At 46.9% G+C, this 27,726-nt stretch overlaps 1 protein-coding gene across 1 annotated transcript in view; it reads right to left on the bottom strand.

Annotated features, from left to right (window-relative positions):
* LOC310776305 (chloride channel protein 2-like) overlaps window positions 1–27,726 on the bottom strand; it is a gene marked incomplete at both ends in the record, with an annotated part of 117,960 nt that overhangs the window by 60,231 nt on the left and 30,003 nt on the right. Inside the window, 4 exons of the mRNA XM_083636508.1 lie at window positions 3,293–3,528; window positions 10,135–10,268; window positions 20,467–20,680; window positions 25,210–25,320. Coding sequence (XP_083492634.1) covers window positions 3,293–3,528; window positions 10,135–10,268; window positions 20,467–20,680; window positions 25,210–25,320 — 695 coding nt within the window. The remainder of the gene's footprint in view (window positions 1–3,292; window positions 3,529–10,134; window positions 10,269–20,466; window positions 20,681–25,209; window positions 25,321–27,726) is intronic.

The raw sequence follows: 27,726 nt of genomic DNA, 5'->3' as shown, positions 1-27,726 counted from the left end.
ATACACTTTATCCAGCAGCACTGTGACTGTTGATACACTTTATCCAGCAGCACTGTGACTGTTGATACACTTTATCCAGCAGCACTGTGACTGTTGATACACTTTATCCAGCAGCACTGTGACTGTTGATACACTTTATCCAGCAGCACTGTGACTGTTGATACACTTTATCCAGCAGCACTGTGACTGTTGATACACTTTATCCAGCAGCACTGTGACTGTTGATACACTTTATCCAGCAGCACTGTGACTGTTGATACACTTTATCCAGCAGCACTGTGACTGTTGATACACTTTATCCAGCAGCACTGTGACTGTTGATACACTTTGACTTTCTCTTTTCTTTCTTTTTCAACTGATTTGTTTTCTCCCCAATTGTACTTGGCCAATTCCTCCTGCTGTCTCAGTCATTGCTCCACCCCCTCTGCTGATCTGGGGAGAGTTGTAGACTAGCACATGCTTCCTCCGACACATGTGCAGTCGCCAGTCGCTTCTTTTCACCTGACAGCGAGGGGGTTTCACCGGCAGGACGTAGCGCATGGGAGGATCACGCTATTCCCCCCCCCAATTCCCCTGCCCCCCCGAACAGGCGCCCCCGACTGCCCAGAGGAGGCGCTAGTGCAGCGACCAGGACACATACCCTTAATCCGACTTCCCACCCGCAGACACGGCCAATTGGATGGACTGAGGGAAGGGTGCGTTCACACTGCGAGCAGCCTGCTTTTTTTTTTTTTATTCTTTTCCCGATTTTTTATCTCATTTTTATCCCCCTTAGTGCTAATTTACTTTTATTTATCCTGGTTGCTGCTCCACCCTCTGCTGATCTGGGGAGAGCCGAAACTGGCTCCATGCTTCCTCCGAGACATGGGCAGTTAGCCAGCCGCTTCTTTTCACCTGACAGAGGAAGCTTCACTGGTAGGACATAGCACGTGGGAGGTTCACGCTATTCCAACCAGTTCCCCTCCCTCCGAACAGGCGCCCTTAACGACCAGAGGAGGAACCACATTAGCAACCAGGATATTGCATGTTTTTGGTGAAGGGGGTTCCTATATGAAGGAAACCCCCGGGAGGCACGGGAAGAACATGCAAACTCCACACAGAAAGGTCCTTTTTGACGACCCCACCCGGGCGGTGGGCACTCGAGGACATGCGGACGGGCACGCATTCCTTCAGCGTTCACAGCGTCCCAGGTGGGAATCGAACCCAGGACCTTCGAGCTGTGAGGCGACAGTGCTTACCACTGCACCACCGTACCCCCCCGCGAGCAGCCTGCTTGATGGACTGAGGGAAGGGTGCGTTCACACTGTGAGCAGCCTGCGTGATGGATCGTTCCATTTCAAACTGACTGTGGGGGAGCACGAGGCTCTGACTGCATCTATGTAGCCGTCTGAAGCTGCAAAGATTTGACCGTGCGTTAGGGCTGTCACTTTTCATTCGAAATTCGAATGCAACTTCGAATGTGGGGGAGGGGTTCGTGTTCGATATGTAAATTGACTGTTCGAATTTTTTTTTTTTTTTTTTTTTATGAACCAAAATTAACCAACTGCTGCTTGCTGGTAATGTTAATCCCATGTCAGAAAAAGTCTCCAGATTTGTCGCGTTAGTCTCTTCTGAGAAAGATTGTCTCCAGGGTCTGAAAAGTTGTCTCGAGTTGGATGCAGCCAAGTTTGTGAGGCAGTGTTGTGACTGTGAGCGTCCAAGCTAACACGTCGGGCTGATGCCCGGTGGCCTGCAGTGGGTTGCACCAGCTGTGCGTAAGTGAAATAGTTACAACCTAGGCATAAGTTAGAACTTAAAATTTACACCTACGTCTTACTAGGTGTAAAGTCCTCCGTAAAATAGCAGTTGGCACGGATTGCAACTTGGCACCGTGGCGCATCGTTGTTTTGCGTCCGCAACGCGCTCTCCGTGATAAATTACACCCTTTGATATTTATAACTCACGCTTTTGTTTCCCACAAGCTGCAGCACTGCATACAAATTAAAATAACCGCAACAATTTAGTGAGGCAGGATGGTGGTATAGCCTACAATACTGATGAAGAGCTCACAGATAAACGTTAACAGTAATATGAACTTAAACGAACGTTACTCAATAACGTTCTCATTTGATTAGTGTTGATGAAATATGAAAGCACTAATTTGCGGTGGGCAACATGTCCTGTTTTCACTCCACTTACTTAAACAACCGTAAATAAACACCGTTTCCACCGTGCTTTTCACTGATTGGTCACAGATACTGTACACGTCATTGTCTGCGACACTATTTTGGTTAGTATGGACTTTAGGGTCTACTAGTTAAGATGTACCTTACGTCTCCGTGGTGCAACCAAACAAAGACACAACTTTAGTGTCAAACTAACTAGTTTGAACGTAGCAGTTAGTGTGGACTTTACACCCTAACTTAAGACAGAACTTACGTTCAGCTGGTGCAACAGGCTGCTGGACTGGGGAAAAAAAAAAAAAAATTAATTAATTAATTAACCAAAAAACTTCGAATATATTCGAACGAATTTCGGGCAATTAAAGTTTGTTTGTGACAGCCCTACCGTGCGTTGCATTTGCTGCTTTAGTATTAACTTTCATAACGTTGCATCATTTTGAGGAGTGAACATAACTTGCTTGCTCATTAAGAAGCATCAGTGGAAAATGAACACTTTCCCCGCCATTGACGTGATCTCATGTCAATCCGGGGTTCCAGCATCATGCGCTAGATGGCGCTCCCGCCCGGCCACCCCACAAAATGCTACTGCACCCCTAGAGTTGCCCAGAAGCCACGCCCACCAACAGCCAGGTGTGGCCTAACCCTAACCCGTCCCCGTTAAAGGGGTCTTCTTCCTTGCCACCATCGCTAAGTAAGTACATGCTCTTTTGGGGGAAATGGCTTCAATTGTCACATGACCTGTGCAGAAAAAGAGCCGGAGCATGTGAGAACTGTTTCAATTGTTGGGTCTAAAATAAAGAGCGTGGTCTTCTACCTGCTCTATTTGTAAAGTGACTTGAGATAACTCTTGTTATGATTTTTGGCGCTATATAAATATTGCATTGATTGAGTGATTGACTAACTGATTGATTGATTGAATGGTCGGAATCATTTTCCAGGAAAACACATCGAGGAAGGAAGACATATAACAAGGAAGACAAGAAATCTGATTGGCTGCTGATGGCCAGCGATGATAAGAATTGTGCTTAGCAACATTCACCAAGTTTCCCTGGTCATTCAACACCTCACCGCGCCCCACCTCACCCCACCCCACCCCACCCCACGCCCCACCCCACGCCCCCCTCTCTGACCTGGAAGCGGACCTCCTGGCTGACCCGCTGGCTGCCGTCCTCGCTGCCCGGGTTGGACACCACAGACAGGCGCTTCTTGGTGTCCTCGCTGGCCAGGTTGGACCCCAGCGACATGCGCTTCTTCTCGGTGGCGGTGCGTTCCCTGATGTACTCCAGCCTCCGGGGGCGCCCCAGCTGCATGGAGAGCAGCGCCTGGAGCTGAGCGCGCTCAATGGAGCCCAGCAGGATCATGGACTCTGAGGTGGAGAAGAAGGCGTGCGTTGATTTTTGATTTGATGCTTTGTCTCTTTTAGCCCAACTGGGAAATTCTCGAAGATAAAAATATCACTTTAATAGATATAAACAGAAACAAACAATATACAACATACATTGTGCAGCAGACAAAACAACATTAAAACAGAATACAGCCATTGATGCAATGTATGTAACAGGGAACCCACCTTATATACATCATATTTTTAACTATTTGTTCGCCATTGCACTAGAGGTGGTTTCAGGTAGTTGCACCTTTGAAAAGCCTGCTAAGAGAATGCTATTTTTCCAAGCTGAAATGTTGGCTTTGGCGTGACCATGTGTCTATTTCTCAACAAATGGAGTCAGTCAAAAATAGCTCTTGGTTTCTTTGTTTTGACAGAGGAAGAAAGAAGAGGAGGCAATAAAGATGCTAGGAGAGGAGGAGGAGAGCAGAGGTGTAGATGAAGAGGAGGGAAGAACAAAAGGAGGAGAAGGCAGGTGAGGAGAGGGAACAGGAGAGAGTGAGAAGTGAAACTTCGGTAACATTTTATAATACCTGCACGCTATGAAGCATTTTAAGTATTTACTGTGATCATACTTAATGATGGATTAACCATGTCTAAATTAACACATTCACTGCCAACAGTTTTTTTTTTACTGTAGGTAGCTTCTGCCAAGTTTTTTTTTTGAGGATTCTGGCTCATCTTTCAAGAGCCGAGGATTCTTTTCTGTTAGGATTTTGTGAACACAAAATATCTCAAAAGAACTAATAGAATGTGTGCTTTCTCTGTCTAAAAGAGAAAGTTTGTAGAGTTAGTAGTTATGTAGGCATTAGCATGGTTTCAGCGTCTGAAAATGAAAGGTGAGAAAAATGCCTTTTTGTGAAATTCGATAGAACAGTCACTTTAACCATTTATTTTTGGCATCAGTAAGACGTCAGACATCTAAACAATAGTTTTGAACAGTAATTTCCTCCATAACAGCAGGAAACCCCCCTCTCCTTCAAACTCCTCCCTCCGTGTGTGTTCTCCTCCCTCCGTGGCTGCAGCGGGTCTGTCACAAGCGAGTTTCTGTTGTCTGTGCTGCCTGGCTGCCCCTCGTCGGGCGAGTCTGGATGGGCTCGCTCGTTTCTTGGGGTTTCGGTTGAGAGCTTTGATGAAGCTTTTGCGATTCTGGGCTTTATGCTGCGTGTTTCAAAGTGTGTTCCACCCAGTCTATTTTTGGAACCCCCCACCGTTGTGCGCCACCGTTGTGCTCCAGCGCGAAAGCGTTTTCGCCTACAGTATGAGAATGGCTTCCTCACGCTTTTCCCTGCAGTTTTGGCTCGGCTTTCAATAGTCTGGAGAGCACTGTCGCCACTTAGTGGGTCGGTGGAATGGGTTGTACACGTTCGGTGGCTGCCATATTTTTATAGGAGATGTAAAAGTTTTTTTTTTTTTTTTTGACGAGTTGACTCGCCATTGGCAGTCAACTGTTGGTTTCTGCTTGACGAGTTGACTCGCCAACGGCAGTGAACGTGTTAAGTATTATATGACTTACAAACCAGTTATTTAAGAGTTAATGGTCCATAACATAATTTAGAAAGTGTAAGCTGATGATCAACAAAATATTTAGATGCACCAGTGGTGGCTGGTGAGCTTGGAAACAGGGGAGGAAGCTAGTGCGGCGACCGAAGGTCGCCGCCCCTTTTCGCCGCCCCTTTTCTGAAATTTTTTTGTAGAAAAAATTTGGGCTTTTTTTTTTCACGTGTGCGCGCGCGCGCGCATGTGTGTGTGTGTATTTGCCATGTTTCCCATGCTGTCAAGCCTCTTAGCTTTCCACCCAGTGAGGAGCATTGCATTAGCACCCAGTGAGAGGACTACAGGACGGAACAGCACCTGGCACCTGAGGCGGTCCCAGGGAAAATATGACGTGTGCTCTGCTGCTGATACTCTCACCCACAAGCAATTTTTGCCCAAAACGCCCAAATCTCATTTTAAATTAGCATTAGGATTAGACTGTTGTGATGTCATTATTCAGTTTTAACCATCAATAATTGTTCCTTTTCTCATTATTTCATTTCTCAGAGTAAATACTGTATATTTATTTCGAGATTTTTGTCAATTATTTGTGCTGTTATGTTTATAATTAGCCTAGTTACTCACTTCTACACTATCTTAGATTGTGTTACTTATGGATGGCATGGAATTATAGTGAAAATAGATTATCCCCCCTTTTTGCTGGGGACCCCAGTTCGAAAACCACTGGCTTAGGCTAGAACTGTTGCGAGAAGGTTTCAGGATTTATCTCTATGCATTAGGCTGTGATTACTATTTATATAAATCTATTTATTCACATAGATTCATGATATATTATGGTATACAGCCTACCTGTGACATCAATGTTTTGATTCATCCTATGTGCTTTCACAAGACAGGTGTTGTCCATTCAATCAGCTAACCTGTCTTTATAATGGCTGTCTTGCACTGTTTGTATGATACTTGACAAAGTCTATGGCCGAAACTGTTGTCAAATAGCGTTAAATTACACTTAATTGCATTTGGAACGAGAGTGTGTCTTCCTGTGAACAGTGCTGCACTACTCATTTAGTTATCAACTTTGGAGCGTTATTTACCCCCCCTTCCCGACATCCTAGGTTGACATGCTTCATCCCAATCGATTCCTTATTTCTTCTACTTTCATATGATATAAAGATCACCACTCAAGCTTTAAAATTGAGCCCGCTGTCAGCTATCGATTTACAGGCCAAATTCAGTTAAAAAATGTGTGAATTTAAAGTTCGCGGGTTTTAGTATAAGAAATTACAGGATGAAACTTCAATACGACAAAAATAGCGCTGCTCGGTGAAACATTTCCACGCCGAATTTAATAGAAGGTTCGGATAACTTGAATTCAATTGACTTACTTGAATATCCGTGCTGTCTGTAGGGGAAACGCTGCAGTCGAGACGTTGCAAATATTCCAGTTTTCTGACATTGCAAAAAGCCCGTATCGCGCAGCTCGTCTCCCCGCAACTCGAAACTCGTTTTGGTGGTAATCCAATATCAACGACTGTCTGGCTTGTGAACACTTACTGATTGATAAAAAAGTAAATAAAAATAAGAGGGAAATATGATATGCTGCTACTGTCTCAGTAAATCCTTCCTGTCAGGTCAAGCAGTGGATTTCACCTCCTTGATTCAGCGTGAGAGACCACAGACCAGGCAGTGGAACAACGTTGCCGATTTTCAGACGTATTCATCAGCATTGGACAATACAGAATGTCAATCAATGTCAAGCAATCTATCTATCAAACAACAACCAATTAGGGTTTCACCTGGTTTCACGGGCTAAGGGAGAGCTCCCCTCCTCCTCAATCTGATTCGTTGGAAAACACATCACTCTCACTGTTTTCTGTGAATTGCAAGTCTTTTTCAACCAATCTTATTTTTTCATTAGATAAATTACCAAATAAATCAAGCCCACAGGGCGGGTGTTTTTTTAATCCCCTCCCCCATGCTGGGACCAGGGCCAGAGTGACTCGTCTGCATGGAGCTATATAATGAATGAAAAAATGAGCGTCTGCACATAAGAAAAAACACATTTGATTGATATTTTATTATAAAAAAAAAATGAAAAATGAAAAATATAAAAATATTTTTTTTTTTTAATATATATATTTTTTTATATAAAATCCCCAATCTAATAGAGGAGGACCATCCTCCTATGCCTCACTGGAAAAACCTCCTCTGAGATGCATGCATGCATTTACCCATATAATGAATTTGACATGCATAATGGTAGTGAGTGTCTTAATAAGTGTGTTAATAGATGTTTTATAAACTCTTATTAACACACGTGTATGTATGTATGTATGTATGTATGTACCGTATATATATATATATATATATATACACACACACACACACACACACACACACAGTCATATATATATATACACACATACATACACACACACACACACACACACACACAGACACACACAGACACACACACACACACACACACACACACACACACACACACACACACACACACACACACACACACACACACAGTCAGTCTTGGGGTTATAGTATAGATAGATACTGCAATTCATGATGCATTGTGGTAGTTAGAAAGCATTTAATACAGTAGCTGTTACGTGTTTGGTGTACTGTGACCTGATCTAAAGTGAGGACAGTCTATGTCTTACAGTGCATTTACAAATGACAGACTTCTGTTAGAGGGTAGAGAGAAAGTGCAGACCGCAGGAGATTCCACACACACACTGCACAACGCTGGGTACAGTTACGCAACAAGGGCATCGGATGTAGAGTCTATCTAATTGTGCATGCACACTGTGTGTGTGTGTGTGTGCGTGTGTGTGTGTGTGTGCGTGCGTGTGCATGCGTGTGTGTGTGTGTGTGCGCTTGTGCTCGTGCATATGTGTACACCAGTTTGTTTGTTTTCAGTAATTGCCTTTGTGACAGTACGTGCTGATTGTGTTTGGTTAAATGCAGCGGCTAATTGTTCCTGCACGATCGCATAAATGAGACAGGTCTGGAATACCACATTGAGTGGGACAGAGAACGCACTGACGGCAGGGAGCTATATCACACCTAGCGTCCCATGGAAACCTTGCAGCTCTCATGACTGGGACTAGTTGCATTTTTCTTTACAGAGACTAGAGGAACAAGCGCAAATTCGCAATAGCTTTTTCTTCTTCTCCTTCTTCTAATGGCTTTCCGGCAGACTGGATGCCTTGCTGCCTCCCACAGAACATTACACAAATTGCAGACTCGGGGGTCCGCCCCCTCCTCCATGATCCTCCCTCCTCCATGCTCCTCCCTCCTCCATGCTCCTCCCTCCGGTCGTCTCGCTCCCCTATTCCCCCTCCGTGTTCCCGGACCTCTCCACCCTCGTGCCAGCACGCACACCTCCCTCGCTGCTCCACGGCTCAGACTCCGTCTCCTTCTACCGCCAACCCATCCAGTCCGCTTCTGGATCATTCGCAATAGCTGTGAGCAGATATCCAATGTCAGTCACAGTGTGATGTCATCCACTCCATTGTGATGTCATCCACTCCAATGTGATGTCATCCACTCCATTGTGATGTCATCCACTCCATTGTGATGTCATCCACTCCAATGTGATGTCATCCATTCCATTGACATTGATTTTGTGGACCAACAAAAATTTTGTCGACCGACCAACCGACCGACAGTGACTTATAGAGCTGGACCATGGTCACAGCTAATGAATTAATAAATAAATTATTAATTATTAATTAATAAATGCATTTGAAACTTTTATTTAGGAAGCAATTATTAGCTGTGGCCAGCAGGGCCAGCAGCTCTATAAGTCATTCTGGTTGGTCCACAAAAATCGGAAATTCGCATATCTGGTCGCAGCTATTGCGAATTTGCGCAGGATCACAGAGTTCCAGGTACCGGTACCGGTACTGGTTCAAATGCAGTAGCGGAGTGTACACCGGGGCAGAGGGTGTGCCCGCCCCGGGCCCACTCGTCAGTGGGCCCCCATCAAATTATTAAAAAAAATGTTTCCAGGCCAGGCCAGAGTGTGAGAGCAATTCAATCAATAGACAATAACATTGGTGTGTTTAAAATTAGATATTCCACTAAAATATGGCTCAAACAGATTCAAACATGCAAAAAAGGCTTGGGGATGGGGGGCCCCCCTAAGAGCTTCGGCCCCCCTGGGCTGATAGGGTCGCTCCGCCCCTGTTCAAATGTGAACGGTACCCAACCCTACGTGGGTGTGGTGGGGTTTGGTTTCATCGTGGCCAATTAGAGGAGCTAATTTCTATATTGTAAATACCAGTGGGCCAGCATCAGAGCAAACTCACCATTTCCCAATGGCAGAGCCATTTCAACAGCTGCGCAAGGAGCGCTTCTCACAGGAGGAAACAGACCTGCTCGTCTGTTGTTATTTTCAAAGCTGTGCAATAAAACACATTAACAACAACTAGGTTTCATTTATGTTCGTCGTGCAGCTAAATATACTCCCAGGAGAACCAGCTCCATGGCCTCATCCCCTGTGCCCTGCAGGCCTCTCCAGCCTCCCCCCTCGACACATGCATCTCTGCATGCTAGTTAACACGCATGCCTTACTGAACAGAAGCTCCATATCAGACCCTGATTTATCTCTGTCTCTGTCTCTTCTCTCTGGTCTTTCATGTGCTGCACTGCAGAACCACATGTTTATTCACAAAGCATTCTCATGTGATTTTATATTCCCGTGTTCATATTGGGGGGGGGGGGGGGGGGGGGGGGTCTGGTTTCAGCGGAAACGTAAACTCATGATTTGATAGCAAACTTGCACAACAGCACCGACTGTTTGTACTCCTTCACGCACATCGTGCCATGAAAATGTCAATCTGGGAGCAGGCGCGATTTGTGGCCAACAAAATTGCCAATTCATTTGCACTTGGGCATAGCGTTAGCTTAGCGCCAGCACGGAAATACAGCCTATAGAGCTAAGAAATGAGGGAGAGAAGTGGGATATGAGAGCAAATCTTGTTTGTGCGACCAACCATGATGTGACAAATCCAAATTCTCTCTCTCTCTCTCTCTCTCTCTGTCTCTCTGTGTGTCTCTCTCTCTCACCGACAGACTCCACCAGAGCCAGGGTCTTGAGCTGGCCGGCCAGCAGCACGTCGTGCAGGTCACGGTAGCAGCAGTTGAGCGTGATGTACCGCACGTCTCTCACCATGATGTCCTCCACACGGATGTTATACTTCCTGGTACCGGAGGAGAGGAGGAGAGAGGAGAGAGGAGATGGAGGGGAGGAGGAGAGAGGAGAGGATGAGAGAGGAGTTGGAGGAGAGGAGAGGAGGAGAGAGGGAGAATAGGAGAGGTGGATTAAGTGGAGAGGGGGAAAGAGAGAGGAGAGGGAAGGCAGGAGCGGAGGACAAAAGAAAAGATTGTTAGGGCAACCAATAGGATTTCATTTAGAATTGTAGAAATGTATCACTAAACAGTGTATTCTCTCAGTGTGGTTTACATGACACTACACTGCACTGCTTTAGAAGTCTTGTTTCTGATAAACAAGTCACTCTATAAAGTGGGGGTACGGTGTTGACGTGCCCTCTGGATGTTCACAGTAATGACGGTGCGTAATGCGTATACATATACAGTAGAGAGGAAAGTGACTTTGTGCCTCAGCAGAAGCGAGCGCTCCTGGTACACCGGCTGTAAACACACAGCTTTTCCTTCCTCCTGCCCTGAGCTCGCCAAGCCCCTGCCAAGATGGAGGCAGCAGCCAAGCCCTGTGCTGCTGCCAGGAGGACATACGCTCCCCCCAACCCTCTGCTGGTACCAGGAGGACACACGCTCCCCCCAACCCTCTGCTGGTACCAGGAGGACATACGCTCCCCCCAACCCTCTGCTGGTACCAGGAGGACACACGCTCCCCCCAACCCTCTGCTGGTACCAGGAGGACATACGCTCCCCCCAACCCTCTGCTGGTACCAGGAGGACACACGCTCCCCCCAACCCTCTGCTGGTACCAGGAGGACACACGCTCCCCCAACCCTCTGCTGGTACCAGGAGGACACACGCTCCCCCAACCCTCTGCTGGTACCAGGAGGACACACGCTCCCCCCAACCCTCTGCTGGTACCAGGAGGACATACGCTCCCCCCAACCCTCTGCTGGTACCAGGAGGACATACGCTCCCCCCAACCCTCTGCTGGTACCAGGAGGACACACGCTCCCCCCAACCCTCTGCTGGTACCAGGAGGACACACGCTCCCCCCAACCCTCTGCTGGTACCAGGAGGACACACGCTCCCCCCAACCCTCTGCTGGTACCAGGAGGACATACGCTCCCCCCAACCCTCTGCTGCCAGGAGGACATACGCTCCCCCCAACCCTCTGCTGCCAGGAGGACACACGCTCCCCCAACCCTCTGCTGGTACCAGGAGGACACACGCTCCCCCCAACCCTCTGCTGGTACCAGGAGGACACACGCTCCCCCCAACCCTCTGCTGGTACCAGGAGGACACACGCTCCCCCCAACCCTCTGCTGGTACCAGGAGGACATACGCTCCCCCCAACCCTCTGCTGCCAGGAGGACATACGCTCCCCCCAACCCTCTGCTGGTACCAGGAGGACACACGCTCCCCCCAACCCTCTGCTGCCAGGAGGACATATGCTCCCCCCAACCCTCTGCTGCCAGGAGGACATACGCTCCCCCCAACCCTCTGCTACCAGGAGGACACACGCTCCCCCCAACCCTCTGCTACCAGGAGGACATACGCTCCCCCCAACCCTCTGCTACCAGGAGGACACACGCTCCCCCCAACCCTCTGCTACCAGGAGGACACACGCTCCCCCCAACCCTCTGCTGCCAGGAGGACACACGCTCCCCCCAACCCTCTGCTGCCAGGAGGACACACGCTCCCCCCAACCCTCTGCTGCCAGGAGGACACACGCTCCCCCCAACCCTCTGCTACCAGGAGGACACACGCTCCCCCCAACCCTCTGCTACCAGGAGGACACACGCTCCCCCAACCCTCTGCTACCAGGAGGACACACGCTACCCCAACCCTCTGCTGCCAGGAGGACACACGCTCCCCCCAACCCTCTGCTACCAGGAGGACACACGCTCCCCCCAACCCTCTGCTACCAGGAGGACACACGCTACCCCAACCCTCTGCTGCCAGGAGGACACACGCTCCCCCCAACCCTCTGCTGCCAGGAGGACATACGCTCCCCCCAACCCTCTGCTACCAGGAGGACATACGCTCCCCCCAACCCTCTGCTACCAGGAGGACACACGCTCCCCCCAACCCTCTGCTACCAGGAGGACACACGCTCCCCCAACCCTCTGCTACCAGGAGGACACACGCTCCCCCCAACCCTCTGCTACCAGGAGGACACACGCTCCCCCCAACCCTCTGCTACCAGGAGGACACACGCTCCCCCCAACCCTCTGCTACCAGGAGGACACACGCTCCCCCCAACCCTCTGCTACCAGGAGGACACACGCTCCCCCCAACCCTCTGCTGCTTGTTACAGTTACAAGTCAGTACTCTGACCCAGTGACAAGTAAGTACTCATTAAAATCTTTAACCCCAAAAAATAAAAAATAAAAAGATTCTAATGCATTTTAAGACATGTTAATAAAGATTACGGCAAATGTAACCCTTCCAAATAAAAAGCCACGGGTTTAAGCTGTCAAATGCTTTTTATTTCATGTTGATAGCTACTATACAGGCTGAGGAAATACGTTATGTTGAACCCTTGACAATTACTGCAGCAACGTTAGCGTTAACGCTGACGTTAACGTTAGCGATCTCTGTTTTGCAGTCGTTGTGAAGACAGTGAAAAGCCCCGTTATCTAACAACTACAACTGCAGTGAAACAACTTATCCAGCTAACGCTAGCTAATTAAATAACGTTATCTGATGTTGTAGTCGATGCCTCTCTCAACGTTACAGCTGAGGAGGTGCTGCTAACATTAGCTGCGGTGCGCTGCCTGCTTCATTCACCCTCAGCCTATCTAGTAATACGTTACAGTCTTCAGCATTTAGCTACTGTAAATATATCTTGTGTTTGCCCATGCTTCCTCAAGTTTGAGGTGTTTCCCTGGCCAGCTTTGCAATTCACATCACAAATGTTGCAACCAGTGTTGTCTGAGTCTATCTTGGGAAAGTGTAGCCACATTTTCGGCTGCTCCCGTTTGTTGACGTTTCAGGTAGAGTGACGGAATGACGTAACGCGCTCTCACGTGTTGCCTTAAGGTTCCGTCGGAATTTCTATTTTACCCACTCTCTTCTATTACTCAGATGCGTGTCGAGGCGAATCATTTTGGCCTCGATCAATTTAATTATTCGAGTTATTCGAGGTACTCGAGGAATCGTGACAGCTCTAACTCTGACCCAGTGACAAGTAAGTAATCTGACCCAGTGACAAGTCAGTACTCTGACCCAGTGACAAGTCAATACTCTGACCCAGTGACAAGTAAGTACTCTGACCGAGTGACAAGTCAATACTCTGACCCAGTGACAAGTCAGTACTCTGACCCAGTGACAAGTAAGTACTCTGACCCAGTGACAAGTCAATACTCTGACCCAGTGACAAGTCAGTACTCTGACCCAGTGACAAGTCAATACTCTGACCCAGTGACAAGTCAGTACTCTGAGTCTGACCCAGTGACAAGTCAGTACTCTGACCCAGTGACAAGTCAGTACTCTGAGCCTGACCCAGTGACAAGTCAGTACTCTGACCCAGTGACAAGTCAATACCCTGACCCAGTGACAAGTCAGTACTCTGAGTCTGACCCAGTGACAAGTCAGTACTCTGACCCAGTGACAAGTCAGTACTCTGAGTCTGACCCAGTGACAAGTCAGTACTCTGACCCAGTGACAAGTCAGTACTCTGACCCAGTGACAAGTCAGTACTCTGACCCAGTGACAAGTCAGTACTCTGACCCAGTGACAAGTCAATACTCTGACCCAGTGACAAGTCAGTACTCTGACCCAGTGACAAGTCAGTACTCTGACCCAGTGACAAGTCAGTACTCTGAGTCTGACCCAGTGACAAGTCAGTACTCTGAGTCTGACCCAGTGACAAGTCAGTACTCTGAGTCTGACCCAGTGACAAGTCAATACTCTGAGTCTGACCCAGTGACAAGTCAGTACTCTGACCCAGTGACAAGTCAGTACTCTGACCCAGTGACAAGTCAATACTCTGACCCAGTGACAAGTCAGTACTCTGAGTCTGACCCAGTGACAAGTCAGTACTCTGACCCAGTGACAAGTCAGTACTCTGACCAACCCTCTGTTCCTTGTTGCAGCTACAAGTCAGTAATGATCTTGATCTTTCTTTTTGTCTCAAAGGGGAACGTCAGGAGGCTACGTCCATATTTGTATACGCTCTTTGCTTGAACCATAGCAGAACCCTTGTTGGTGCTCTGAAGAACCATTCTGATGCTGTACAATAAGCATGTATGGATGTATGGAATGATCTGAATGAGCAGTATCAATTGGCTCATTTCCACCACATTTTACTGCCCTGTACAGCTCGTCACCACTCGGCTCTAATCGTATCAGCCCTATTGACGTTTTGCTTCCACCGCGGATCATGTGCCCCCACCCACCCCCGCCCACAGCTGGTCGTCTAAAAATAGCGACCGCATATCTGTCCTTCGGCTATAACATAACGTTACAATTAAATCCATCCACAGAACTTTTAAACTGTTTATGAAATACTGGTGCCTCTAAATGACCTACAGTGTACATGGGCAAATGTGACAATCGGCCAAGAGAATGATATCACAGGCATGTGCTGTGCTGTGCGGGGACGGGAGAGGCGCAACAGAGTGAAGCCTCTACCCCGCAGCCTCTCACCAGGCAAGACCGGGGCTTCCAAACACCCGCTGCGGCCTAGCGGAGCGCTGCAGCCTCCTCTCAGCTACAGAGCTCCCTGAGCGAGCAGCGGACTTTTTTCTCAGACAATTGAACACCCGCCACGATTTTATTTCACCGGAGGTGAAGGCAGCGACACAAAATACTGATGGAAATATACATAACAGAAGATAAGGTAAGACCACTAAACTGGTATGCAGCCGCCAGCATTGCATTGACAGTCAGTAGACAGAGTAAACACGATTCTCTCTGACCAATCAGTAGCCATCAGAGTTTTACGTCACCATTTGGGACCTACTCGCCAGCCCGAAGTACCCCGACGAGGCAGGGACCAAAAGTAGCACGACTCGGCCTAAAATCAAACCGAGCTGGGCCGGTTTTTGACGGTGGGATGAGACCAAAAGTCGAGTCGAGCGGAGCGGGACCGCGCTACTAGCTGCTGTGGAATTGGGCCAAAAGTATCAAAGTATCAAAGTATCAAAGTGGGAATTCACAAGATTATCGCTGTTGTTTGTTTGTGCACTGAGATCAGCTGTCAGACATTAGCTGGGTTTACATCCAAATGTATCGCAACTTTTAATCAAATTTTCTATTTTGCTAATTATAGAGCTGTCAATCACATCGTGTTTGAGGCTGTCTGAGCTGCTGATCAGCTGCTAGACCTGATATACAGCTCTGTTAAACACATCTAACGTTATTAATTCAAAGTTTCTTGATGATCTACAAGTAGACAAAGGTACCATAACGCCATTTCTGGATTACCAGGTGCGACTCGGGAAAAACTAACGTTATATCCCAACCCGATCTCCAATTTTTTTTAAAAATAGCAACGTTTGTGGACCACGGTGGGTATTGTGCTGTGCGTACCATGATTTACCGTGTGTAGCCCCATTGTGTGGAGGCTACACACGGCATGTCATGTTTTGCAGTGATCAAGGCAAACTGGGTTGTTTTTATTTGTCTTTTATCGATACACCCGACTTTTCCGCCTCCCTCAAGCGTGAAAACCTTTTTGCGATATTTGGAGGTTTTTGCGAATTAGGCAGCGTTTCCACTCCGTTTTTGTATGCGCAAATTGAAATTTCGCATCAAAACAGGTGGATGGAAACCCGACTACTGTGACATATTTTTCTGTTGCTGCAGTTTGAGTTTCTCCTCTCTTTGTCTGTTCAGCCATGGTGGCTAACACTGCTCATGCTAACATGCTACCATGCTAACTTTGTCTTTTCTTCCTCCAAACAAACCACTGTTGCTGCTGGAGATGTAAGGGTCAATCAAGCCATTGCACTTCTACATAGAAGCACTCCACTAACCAAAGAGCTGGTTTTAGAGCTTTGAATGTGTGAGTGGATCTGAGAGAATAACCCAACACATTCCTCTGGACCGGCACAAATGCTGCCAAGGCCCGGTTTCCCTCAGGATGTCATAGCAGTTGATCAAATCTGATTGGCTTCAGTATGATTGAACTTTCCTCTCCGCGAGGCTCAGCAATACATCTGATCAAGCTCAGCCATCTTGCCTCAGTCTGGATAAACAAGACTTATATAAGGCTATAATAATAAATACGGCCTTCAAAACTCATCAAAACTGTCCAGAGAGCAGCGGGTGTGTGTGTGTGTGTGTGTGTGTGTGTATGGTGTGTGTGTGTGTGTGTGTGTGTGTGTGTGTGTGTGTGTATGGTGTGTGTGTGTGTGTGTGTGTGTGTGTGTGTGTGTGTGTGTGTGTGTGTATGGTGTGTGTGTGTGTGTGTATGGTGTGTGTGTGTGTGTGTGTGTGTGTGTGTGTGTGTGTGTCTGAGAGCCAATAACAGGATCTTTGTAATGATCCAGACAGAGAAAATATGATCATCTCCTGTGGCTTCACTTCCTGTCAGATGACTAGAGACTAGAGACTAGAGACTAGAGGACTGTAGACAAGTCTAAGAGTTATAATTGGCCATTATGAAATGCTCAGAAACAGAGTGACAGATCGACACGCGCACACACACACACACACACACACACACACACGTTACGTAATTGTTCCCACAGTTCTGTTGGGAACTGCTTGGCTCGGTGAAATGGCACTGAAGACACATCCATCAAAGGAGAGGAGGAGGAGAGGAGGAGAGGTGTTTGGGAACGACCAAGAGAAAGAGCGAGTGGGTGGTTATCTATGGAAGATTGTACTGTAAGGGTGTAGAAATGAATGTCAGACCAGTGTGCGTGCGTGTGTGTGTTTGTGTGTGTGTGTGTGTGTTTGTGTGTGTGTGTGGTTGTGTGTGTGCGTGTGTGAGACATATCTGCAAAAGCTATAGAGAAACAAAAGATAAGAAATCCAATTCTCTCTCTGTCAGTGTGGGTGTGTGTGTGATTAAATGTGCATGCCGTCGTATGCGTGCGTCACATGGTCGGCGTTATACAAGTGTTCTTTGCCGAGTGTGAACCCAGTGTGTGTGTGTGTGCGCGCGTGCATGTGTGCATGTGTGTGTGTGTGTGTGTGTGTGTGTGTGTGCGTGGGAGAGAGATGGAGGGTTTCCAGTTTGAATGAAAAACACAGAGCCTGGAGGGGGCCACACCTCCTACAGTGTTTCACTCCTCTCCCTCCTCCTCGCTCTTATAAACTGGCAGCACACTACAGGATAATTGGACAGATTTTGGGTCAGATCCCCTCCCGACAATTGCGCGGGCGTTCCCGACTCGAGGCTGGTCTGAACCGATTATCTGCCAACATGTTTCCTGTAGTGTCGGGGTTTACAGATACAGCATCATGTTAATGTAACTTGACTTGATCAGAGTCTCCCTGATTTGGAATTGTCAATACAGTATCAAACAGGTTTGATATTTACAACTTGAAATGCTACAGCGTGAAAGGAACCATGATGGAATATTGAGCAGAAACCTGCAATAGCCAATGAGAGGGAGCCGATCATGATGCGTCACCAACCACAGCCAATGAGAGGAAGCCGATCATGATGCGTCACCAACCACAGCCAATGAGAGGGAGCTGATCATGATGCGTCACCAACCACAGCCAATGAGAGGGAGCTGATCATGATGCATCATCAACCACAGCCAATGAGAGGGAGCCGATCATGATGCGTCACCAACCACAGCCAATGAGAGGGAGCTGATCATGATGCGTCACCAACCACAGCCAATGAGAGGGAGCCGATCATGATGCACCACCAACCACAGCCAATGAGAGGGAGCCGATCATGATGCGTCACCAACCACAGCCAATGAGAGGGAGCCGATCATGATGCGTCACCAACCACAGCCAATGAGAGGGAGCCGATCATGATGCACCACCAACCACAGCCAATGAGAGGGAGCCGATCATGATGCACCACCAACCACAGCCAATGAGAGGGAGCCGATCATGATGCGTCACCAACCACAGCCAATGAGAGGGAGCCGATCATGATGCACCACCAACCACAGCCAATGAGAGGGAGCCGATCATGATGCACCACCAACCACAGCCAATGAGAGGGAGCCGATCATGATGCATCATCAACCACAGCCAATGAGAGGGAGCCGATCATGATGCGCCACCAACCACAGCCAAGCCCAACCATCTGTCTGCATCATAAATCCATGTGGAATATGGAGCCTTAGGCCATGTTCAGACTAGGCTAGTCAGACTAGTTCAGACTATTTGATATAATGCATGCTGACAGCAGCTGGCTAATACCAAGGACGATGGGATATCAAAGCAAGACACCCCCAACTTCCAGTCACTTCCTGTATCTGTGCCACGCAGGTACCACCACTGCCATGCCCACTTAGGAGACTGGTCAGCCAATGAAGTTCCACACCATTGACAGACAGCCAATCACAAGCTGATGTCCGCGCCCATTTAGGAGACAGGAAGAGTACCATTTCTTATTACTGGCGAAGCCTGCAGTGAAGAGTCTCTCTCTATATTAAAGGTCTCTGCTAAGACTGTGTAAGAGCTTCCTCTATCTGAACGTTCTTCACATCAACAAACACGGTGTGGGTGGTGGGTCTACACACTGTACAACATAAAAACATAGAATTATGAGCGTACCTGAAATACAACGTTTTCCATAATTTTTCTGACTTTTTTTTTCCTTCAAATTCCCAAACTATTCAAGACCTGGGAATGATCTCATTCATTTTTAATGGTTTTACAGACTTCCCAGACCTGCATAGTAACTCTGTAGAAAGAGCAGGACTGGAGTAGCAGACGGAGACAAACCTCCTTAGGGGACAGACTTCGAAAGCGATGCACAGATGGAGAAGGAAATAAAATGTTTTCATGACTCTCAATTTGTAAATGAAACAGCCAAACTATTATCTCTACATAATGATTTGCCAACATCCACGGCAATAAACTGTTGCTAACAATATAATGAGAAGTGACTCTGTGTGGTTTCATTGCAGCATCTGGTAACCCCATCCATTATTGTATAGTTTGTATAATATAGTAATGAGAGTGAAAGCAAATAAAGCCATGCAAATTGATGCAATGCTGAACCATTGAGCAAGGCACTACCCCCAAGCTGCTGCTGCTGAACCATTGAGCAAGGCACTACCCCCAAGCTGCTGCTGCTGAACCATTGAGCAAGGCACTACCCCCAAGCTGCTGCTGCTGAACCATTGAGCAAGGCACTACCCCCAAGCTGCTGCTGCTGAACCATTGAGCAAGGCACTTCCCCCAAGCTGCTGCTGCTAAACCATTGAGCAAGGAACTACCCCCAAGCTGCTGCTGCTGAACCATTGAGCAAGGCACTACCCCCAAGCTGCTGCTGCTGAACCATTGAGCAAGGCACTTCCCCCAAGCTGCTGCTGCAGCAGCACAGCAGCAACACTGTGATCGCCCACACGTAACCAAGATACACAATGTCTTTCCTGTCACTCTCCGTACAGTATAGAGTGAGCTACAGTCGTCAAGTTAGTTAGTATCGCCATTCGTCAATGAATTGGAGGAAACGGTACAGCCGTTCAAAGTCACCAATAACCAGTGTTGGGCAAGTTACTTTCAAAATGTAATACACTACATATTACTAGTTACTTTCATTTGAAAGTAATAAGTTACTTTACAATATCACTGTCTGTGTAGAGTAACTTGTTACTTATTATACTACTTTTGCATTACTTACCAAAATAACAGCAGCAGCAGAATGACATCGGCGCCCTGGAACCATCCCGAAAAATAATGTCAACCGCCTTGAAGTCAGTGTAAACAACCCAAAATTCTAAATGTTATTCTTTTCCTTTGTTAGTGTCATCTGTAGTGGTTATTTGCATAACACACATTTCTAACAGCGCCAAAAAGCTCTATGTACATGTGGTGATTGGAGGAACTACCTCGCCCAGAGAGTCAGAGTGCTTGGGTATCCCCCAAAAGGAGTGGAGGAAGTTGGGGGGGAGGAAGGGCATGCGGGCTGCCCTTCTTGCCAACACAACCCTGATCCGGATAAGTGACTAAACATGGATAGATGGATGGATGGATGGACAACCCAGTGTCCACACATATAACTTCATGTCATTGAATCAAACTAATGATAGCGATGTATATATACTGTCCATGTCTCCCTGCAGTATGATCTACTGTACGTACTCGTGGTGTCCCCAGCCCAGCTCTGGGAGGTAGGGCAGCTTCTTGATCCTGATGATGGAGTCGTAGAGGGAGGGCTGGAGCGACTGGGCCACGGCGTTGGCCAGGATCACCGCTATCATCACCGGCAGGATGTGAGAGATCTGCCCGGTCAGCTCGAACACGATGACCGCTGTGGAGACCGTGTGGGTGACCGCCCCCGACAAGGCCGCCGCCCCTAAAGGTGGAGAAGACGGAGAGGAGAGTGTGGTGAGCAAGAGAGGAGGGAAGTGGAGAAAGAACGATGTTCTAGTTATGTAGGTTAGATCAGTGGCTGTCCAAGTGCCGTCTGGAGACCTCTTAGGGTTGTTGATGGGTATCCAAGGGGGGATCATTCAACAAAATGAGGAATAGTTTAATTTTGTCATGATATTATCTGTGGCGGGCTGATAGGATTATTAATGATCAATAACAGTGACTCATCAATTAATTTACCACTAACTCAGATTACTTATTTTCCTCAAACTGAGTTTGTGGCTTGAACTCTCTGGGTTATGGTTGGGTCATACACTACTTTTTTTTAACCTATATTTTATACAGGGAGAGTCGTCTCGCAGTAGCCAGCCATAGATAGAGATCTACTTCTGGTGCACAACTCTTGACAAGCCCAAAACAAAACGCATGACAGACTTATGAATTGACCAACCACGGATAGCGAGCCGGACTTCCGTAACAGCCCAGCCAATCAGATTTCACCACAGGATTTCTGATGGAAACAAAACGGAAGTGCTGACTTGTGATTCCGACCGTGCTGACGTGATACGTTGGGTCTGACCAGGTGAGACTACAATGCTCTCTATTACAGGAGTGCCCTGTTCACATTCATACCTGGAAGCTGACCAGTACAACCAGTCTGATCTGCTGGCCACTGATCAGCTCCACTGGAGCAGTTGGGGTTAAGGGCCTTGCTCAAGGGCACCTCAGTGGTGGTGGTGGTAATGGGGGCGGGGCAAGTGCTGCATTTTCACCTTCCCCAACCCAGATTTATCCTGCCGGGCCCGGGGATTGAACAGACAACCTTCCGGTCACAAGCTCGCTTCTCTAACCTTTAGGCCACCACTGCCCCCTTTAATTTAATGCTGCAATACTACTACAATGTTACTAGCAATCACCCCGATTAGAAAATACACGAGAGTAGGCCGTTATACACTAAATAAATGAAAAATCAATCAATCAATAAATCAATAAAACCTTGTCTTGGATGATATACATTATATATTACTGATCTACTCAAATCCCACCCAATCCCTGGGAAATGTTAGGCCTGGGTGATATGGTTGAGATCACGATAATCATAAGAATTTTTCTCGATATCGATATGGTTCATGTATGCAAAATCTCGTTAATCAAAATGAAAGTTTGTCTCATTGAACCGAATGGTAATGCTAGGTGTGATGTCAAACAAAACAAGAAATATTCAAACACCTCATACCTCATTTTATGGGAGTTTTTACGCACATTTGACACATGCTCGTCATCATCAATTTAGACCGCAGAAAGTTCACAATATTAAAATATCTTCACATCATCTTGATGTGGTTCCACTGAAAGACAATAAATGATAATACTGAATCCTCGCCCAGCCCTGTGAAATGTGTTGAAACACAGATTCCAAGGCATCAACCTGTTCTCAGCTCCCCGCCTGGCTGGCACAGACCCTCCTCTCCGCTTTCACCTTGATACACTCTCGACACAGCAAACCAAATTCAAACTCCATTCCAAACATGCCAGTCATCATCTCCTCACATACTGGCCAGATGACAAACATCTACTTACTGAGCTAATGAGATGAAAAGAAACCTCAACGTGAAGAGTTGTGAAGAGAGCAAGAAAATAAGCTAGATCAAAAGGAGAGAGAGGCGCATCGGGCAAGCTGAGCATTCACTGCCAGTCAGAGACAATATACATAGATAGGTCCAGAGAGAGAGAGAGAGAGAGAGAGAGAGAGAGAGAGAGAGAGAGAGAGAGAGAGAGAGAGGTGTAGTAGTAGTAGTGGGTGAGAGAGGCTAACGTACACAGGCAGGACTCATTGTTCTTGCCGTTAACGTCATTAAGCCTGGCTGCCTCTCCTTCACAGATAAATGCTAATGCGGCCGCTAGCCATCGTAACATTTGCTCTCTAGTTGGCTGTGAGATGAAAGAGGCTCATCAGAGAGTCAGGCCTGCAAAGCAGGTGAGTCATCGTCTACACAGCATCCACAACAACACTATGAACGTCATTCACGCCCGGAGAAAAATAACCACCGTCAACCTGCTGCAACACTGGCATAATCAGCAGCACGGCTGTCAACAGTTAGTTAGCATGGTGGCAAGGAGATCACGACAGGGCATCTTATTAGACACGCAGTATCAATATAATAATGTGACGACATCGTTATGTCGGCACATTGTGTTTGCCAGACCTGATTATGCAAAGTAGTGCTATTCAGAAACCTTAGTGGCAGGGTTAGCCTGATGCTACGAGCTATTCAGAAACCTTAGTGGCAGGGTTAGCCTGATGCTACGAGCTATTCAGAAACCTTAGTGGCAGGGTTAGCCTGATGCTACGAGCTATTCAGAAACCTTAGTGGCAGGGTTAGCCTGATGCTACGAGCTATTCAGAAACCTTAGTGGCAGGGTTAGCCTGATGCTACGAGCTATTCAGAAACCTTAGTGGCAGGGTTAGCCTGATGCTACGAGCTATTCAGAAACCTTAGTGGCAGGGTTAGCCTGATGCTACGAGCTATTCAGAAACCTTAGTGGCAGGGTTAGCCTGATGCTACGAGCTATTCAGAAACCTTAGTGGCAGGGTTAGCCTGATGCTACGAGCTATTCAGAAACCTTAGTGGCAGGGTTAGCCTGATGCTACGAGCTATTCAGAAACCTTAGTGGCAGGGTTAGCCTGATGCTACGAGCTATTCAGAAACCTTAGTGGCAGGGTTAGCCTGATGCTACGAGCTATTCAGAAACCTTAGTGGCAGGGTTAGCCTGATGCTACGAGCTATTCAGAAACCTTAGTGGCAGGGTTAGCCTGATGCTACGAGCTATTCAGAAACCTTAGTGGCAGGGTTAGCTTGATGCTATGAGCTATTCAGAAACCTTAGTGGCAGGGTTAGCCTGATGCTACGAGCTATTCAGAAACCTTAGTGGCAGGGTTAGCTTGATGCTATGAGCTATTCAGAAACCTTAGTGGCAGGGTTAGCCTGATGCTACGAGCTATTCAGAAACCTTAGTGGCAGGGTTAGCCTGATGCTATGAGCTATTCAGAAACCTTAGTGGCAGGGTTAGCCTGATGCTACGAGCTATTCAGAAACCTTAGTGGCAGGGTTAGCTTGATGCTATGAGCTATTCAGAAACCTTAGTGGCAGGGTTAGCTTGATGCTACGAGCTATTCATAAACCTTAGTGGCAGGGTTAGCCTGATGCTACGAGCTATTCAGAAACCTTAGTGGCAGGGTTAGCCTGATGCTACGAGCTATTCAGAAACCTTAGTGGCAGGGTTAGCCTGATGCTACGAGCTATTCAGAAACCTTAGTGGCAGGGTTAGCCTGATGCTACGAGCTATTCAGAAACCTTAGTGGCAGGGTTAGCCTGATGCTACGAGCTGAGCTTCTCACGCTCCGTTTCTAATCCGTAAAGGTTCCGTATGCAGTTCAATAAAGCACAAAATCCCATCTGCTTCAGACGGGATATTTTTGAAATGTGGATGATATGAGTTTTTTTTTAAGGGGTACTAAGTAACTGCCCCATAGCACAACATGACCATACTATATCTGCAGGATTTGTTGATCTATACCAGATGTGGCTTGGCTTTACCGATTATCAACGGAGATCTCCCATTTCCTCCTCTGGCAAAAATTTGCTCCGTTGTGACGCGCTTTACGTCACAACGCGTCATGACGGAACTGCGGAAGTTCTGCTTGAGACGCGGAATCTGCTCCTAAGGCCGCTGTTATTGTTTATTTAGATTTCTTAAGTATGCGTACATTCACAGAGAATCGCATGGAGAGCCTTAACGAGCCTTAACGATGGGGCGGAGTTTCTGCAGGCAGAGAAAGGGAGGATTTTTCTCCGTGAGGTAAACAGAGAGAGAAGGTAAACACTGCCCATGTGCTTATACTGTATTACCGAGATTTTGATACAAAGTGAGCTAATTGTTGGTAAAGCCATCATTTAAGAATGTCATACGGAATGGACCTGGGATGGCTAGGCTAATGCTAGGTGAAAGGCTGGGTGAATATGGCTGATGGAATTGCATTAGATGGTGAGGTCAAATGGAGTTGTGCAGTAGTAGCATAGAGGGGGGTGATTCCAGGACGCTGGATTACACCGTTAAGCCTTCTTGAGGTGTCGTGGGCCTAACTTAACGAAACATCGGTGAAGGAAGGTGCCCACTTGAGAAACCCAGTGACATGCTGCAATCTGCTGTTGGCTCGGGTAGATATCTGCTGATTTGTCTGAGGAATCACTTTGTAGATCTATGACAGTGTAGCCTGATGTCTCATTATGGTGTTGCATCTGTTGGTGCTTATATCACTCATTTGTTTACTTGTTTTTAATCTGGATCGGGATGTGTTTTACCGTGGATTTTGGCACAAGGGATAGTAACATCTTGTCCTGTGTATTAATGCATGCTTATTTTCCACATGTGAACCATGTTACATTCAAAGTGCATCTAAGCTGCTCCACTAGAATGGCAGGTGAAGAATCCTGCGTGTCCTTAACTCACCCACGACAGCATAGCCGCCTGGCACTATGGAGTAGATGGTACCATCTGTGTGGATGCCATCTGGGAACCAGGCTGCCATGCTCTCTCCAACCAGACGACCAAACGCTGCCCCTGAAGTACACACACACACACACACACACACACACACACCCACACACACACACACACACACACCCACACACCATCAGAGCTCAGTTGATTATGGATGCTACTCTATAGAGAGCCAAAGTGAAACGTCACTTCCTGCTTTCTCCCTGTACCAGCGCTGCGAAAAATATGAATGTCGGTGGACGGAGAATAAGGTTACTTTTTTGATCCCGTTTGAATTGTGCCACGGGGTGCCAACGCTAATTTTGTCAATTTAAACTTTGCATGTCAAGAAAGTCACAGTTTGTCGTCAAATTGAAACGTAGACGTTCGTTTCGTATAAAAACGACATAGCTCGTGGAAGCTTGTGGCATCATGTCGCCGGTCTTCAGCTTTGCCGGTAGAGAAAGTGACGTCACTTCGGCGACTGTGTATGTAGTCTTTCTGATTTATAACTTCTAGTGCAACAGTTTGGCGACAAACTGCGACTTTCTTGACATGCAAAGTTACGTTTTAAATTGACAAAATTTGCATTGGCACCCCGTGGCACAATTCAAACGGGATCAAAAAAGTAACCTTATTCTCTGTCCACCGCCATTCATATTTTTCGCAGCGCTGGAAAGCAGGAAGTGACGTTTCACTTTGGCTCTCTATTGTGAATGATCGGGGAGACCAAGAAGCATTGGTGACCATGTTCACAGTTCTGTAGTGGCAATTAGAGCTGCAATTAATCAATTAGTTGATTGACAGAAAATTAATCCCAATCATTTTTCTTAATAATCGATTGACGATTAATCATTTAGACACATTTTTAAGTGGGAAAAAAATCACGTGTTCCAGCTTATTAAATGTGAATATTTTCTAGTTTGTTTAATCTGCTATGACTGATTATTAAACTGATTATCTTTGAGTTGTGGACTGTTGGTCAGGCGGCTGTAGCTCAGGAGGTAGAGCGGGTCGTCCACTAATTGCTTTGGATAAAAGAGGTTGGTGGTTCGATCCCCGCCTCCTCCAGTCCGCATGTCGAAGTGTCCTTGGGCAAAATACTGAACCCCAAATTGCTCCCGATGGCCGTGCCAGCAGCCTGCATGGTAACCTGCCGCCTTCGGTGTGTGAATGTCTGTGTGAATGGGTGAATGTAGCTACTGACTGTAAAGCGCTATATAAATGCAGGCCATTTTCCATTTGACAAAATAAGACATTTGAGCATGTCATCTTGGGCTTTGGGGGAAAAGAGCTCCATTTATGAATATTATTATTATGATGATTATTATTATTAACACGTTCACTGCCATTGGCGAGTCAACTCGTCAAGCAGAAACCAACGGTTGACTGCCAATGACGACTCAACTCGTCAAAAAAAAAAAAAAAAAATTTTGACGGTGGGATGTTGATCTAACCCTTTTACATCTCCTATATAAATATGGGAGCCACCGAACGTGTACAACCCATTCCACCAACCCACTAAGTGGCGACAGTGCTCTCCAGACTAGAAAAAGCTGAGCCAAAACTGCAGGGGAACGCGCGAGGAAACCATTCTCATACTGTAAAACGGATTGGCGAAAACGCTTTCGCTTTCGCGCATTATCGCGCTGGGAGCTGGCGGTGGGGGATTGCAAATTTGCATAATAGATTATGCGTGCAACACACTTTGAAACACCGGCAGAAAGCCCACAATCGCACGCAGCTTCATTCCAGCTGAGCTTACAACCGAAACGAACGAGCCCCATGCAGACTCGCCCAAAGAGCAGCCGCCAGCAGCCAGGCAGCACAGACAGGCAGAGCCTCGCTTGTGACAAACGCTGCAAAGCCACCAGAGACACACCCACGGAGGGAGGAGTTTGAAGGAGAGGGGGGTTTCCTGCTGCTATGGAGGAAATTACTGTTCAAAACTATTGTTTAGATGTCTGACGTCTTACGCCAAAAATAAATGGTTAAAGTGACTGTTCTATCGAATTTCACAAAAAGCCGTTTATCTCAGCTTAAATTTTCAGACGCTGAAACCATGCTGTATTCTACTGCTAATGCCTACATAACTACTAACTCTACAAACTAACTCTTTTAGACAGAGAAAGCACACATTCTATTAGTTCTTTTGAGATAATTTGTGTTCACAAAATCTTAGCAGAAAATAATCCTCGGCTCTTGAAAGATGAGCCAGAATCCTCAAAAAAAACCTTTGGCAGAAGCTACCTACAGTATTGAAAAAACGGCTGGCAGTGAATGTGTTAATAATAATAATAAAAAAAATCACCATTTTGTGACATTTTACAGACCAAACAACTAATCGATTAATCAAGAAAATATGCGGCAGATTAATCGATAATGAAAATAATCATTAATTGGAGCCCTAGTGGGAATACTTCCTCCCAGAGAAAATAAAAAGTACTCGTTCCTCACCCAGGCTAGTGTGAGAAGAATAACTTATTA

Source organism: Poromitra crassiceps, assembly GCF_964638095.1.
Source record: "Poromitra crassiceps genome assembly, chromosome: 5".
Lineage (NCBI taxonomy): Eukaryota > Metazoa > Chordata > Actinopteri > Beryciformes > Melamphaidae > Poromitra > Poromitra crassiceps.
Note: the sequence above shows the minus strand (reverse complement) of the source record. Positions and strands in the feature narration are given on the sequence as shown.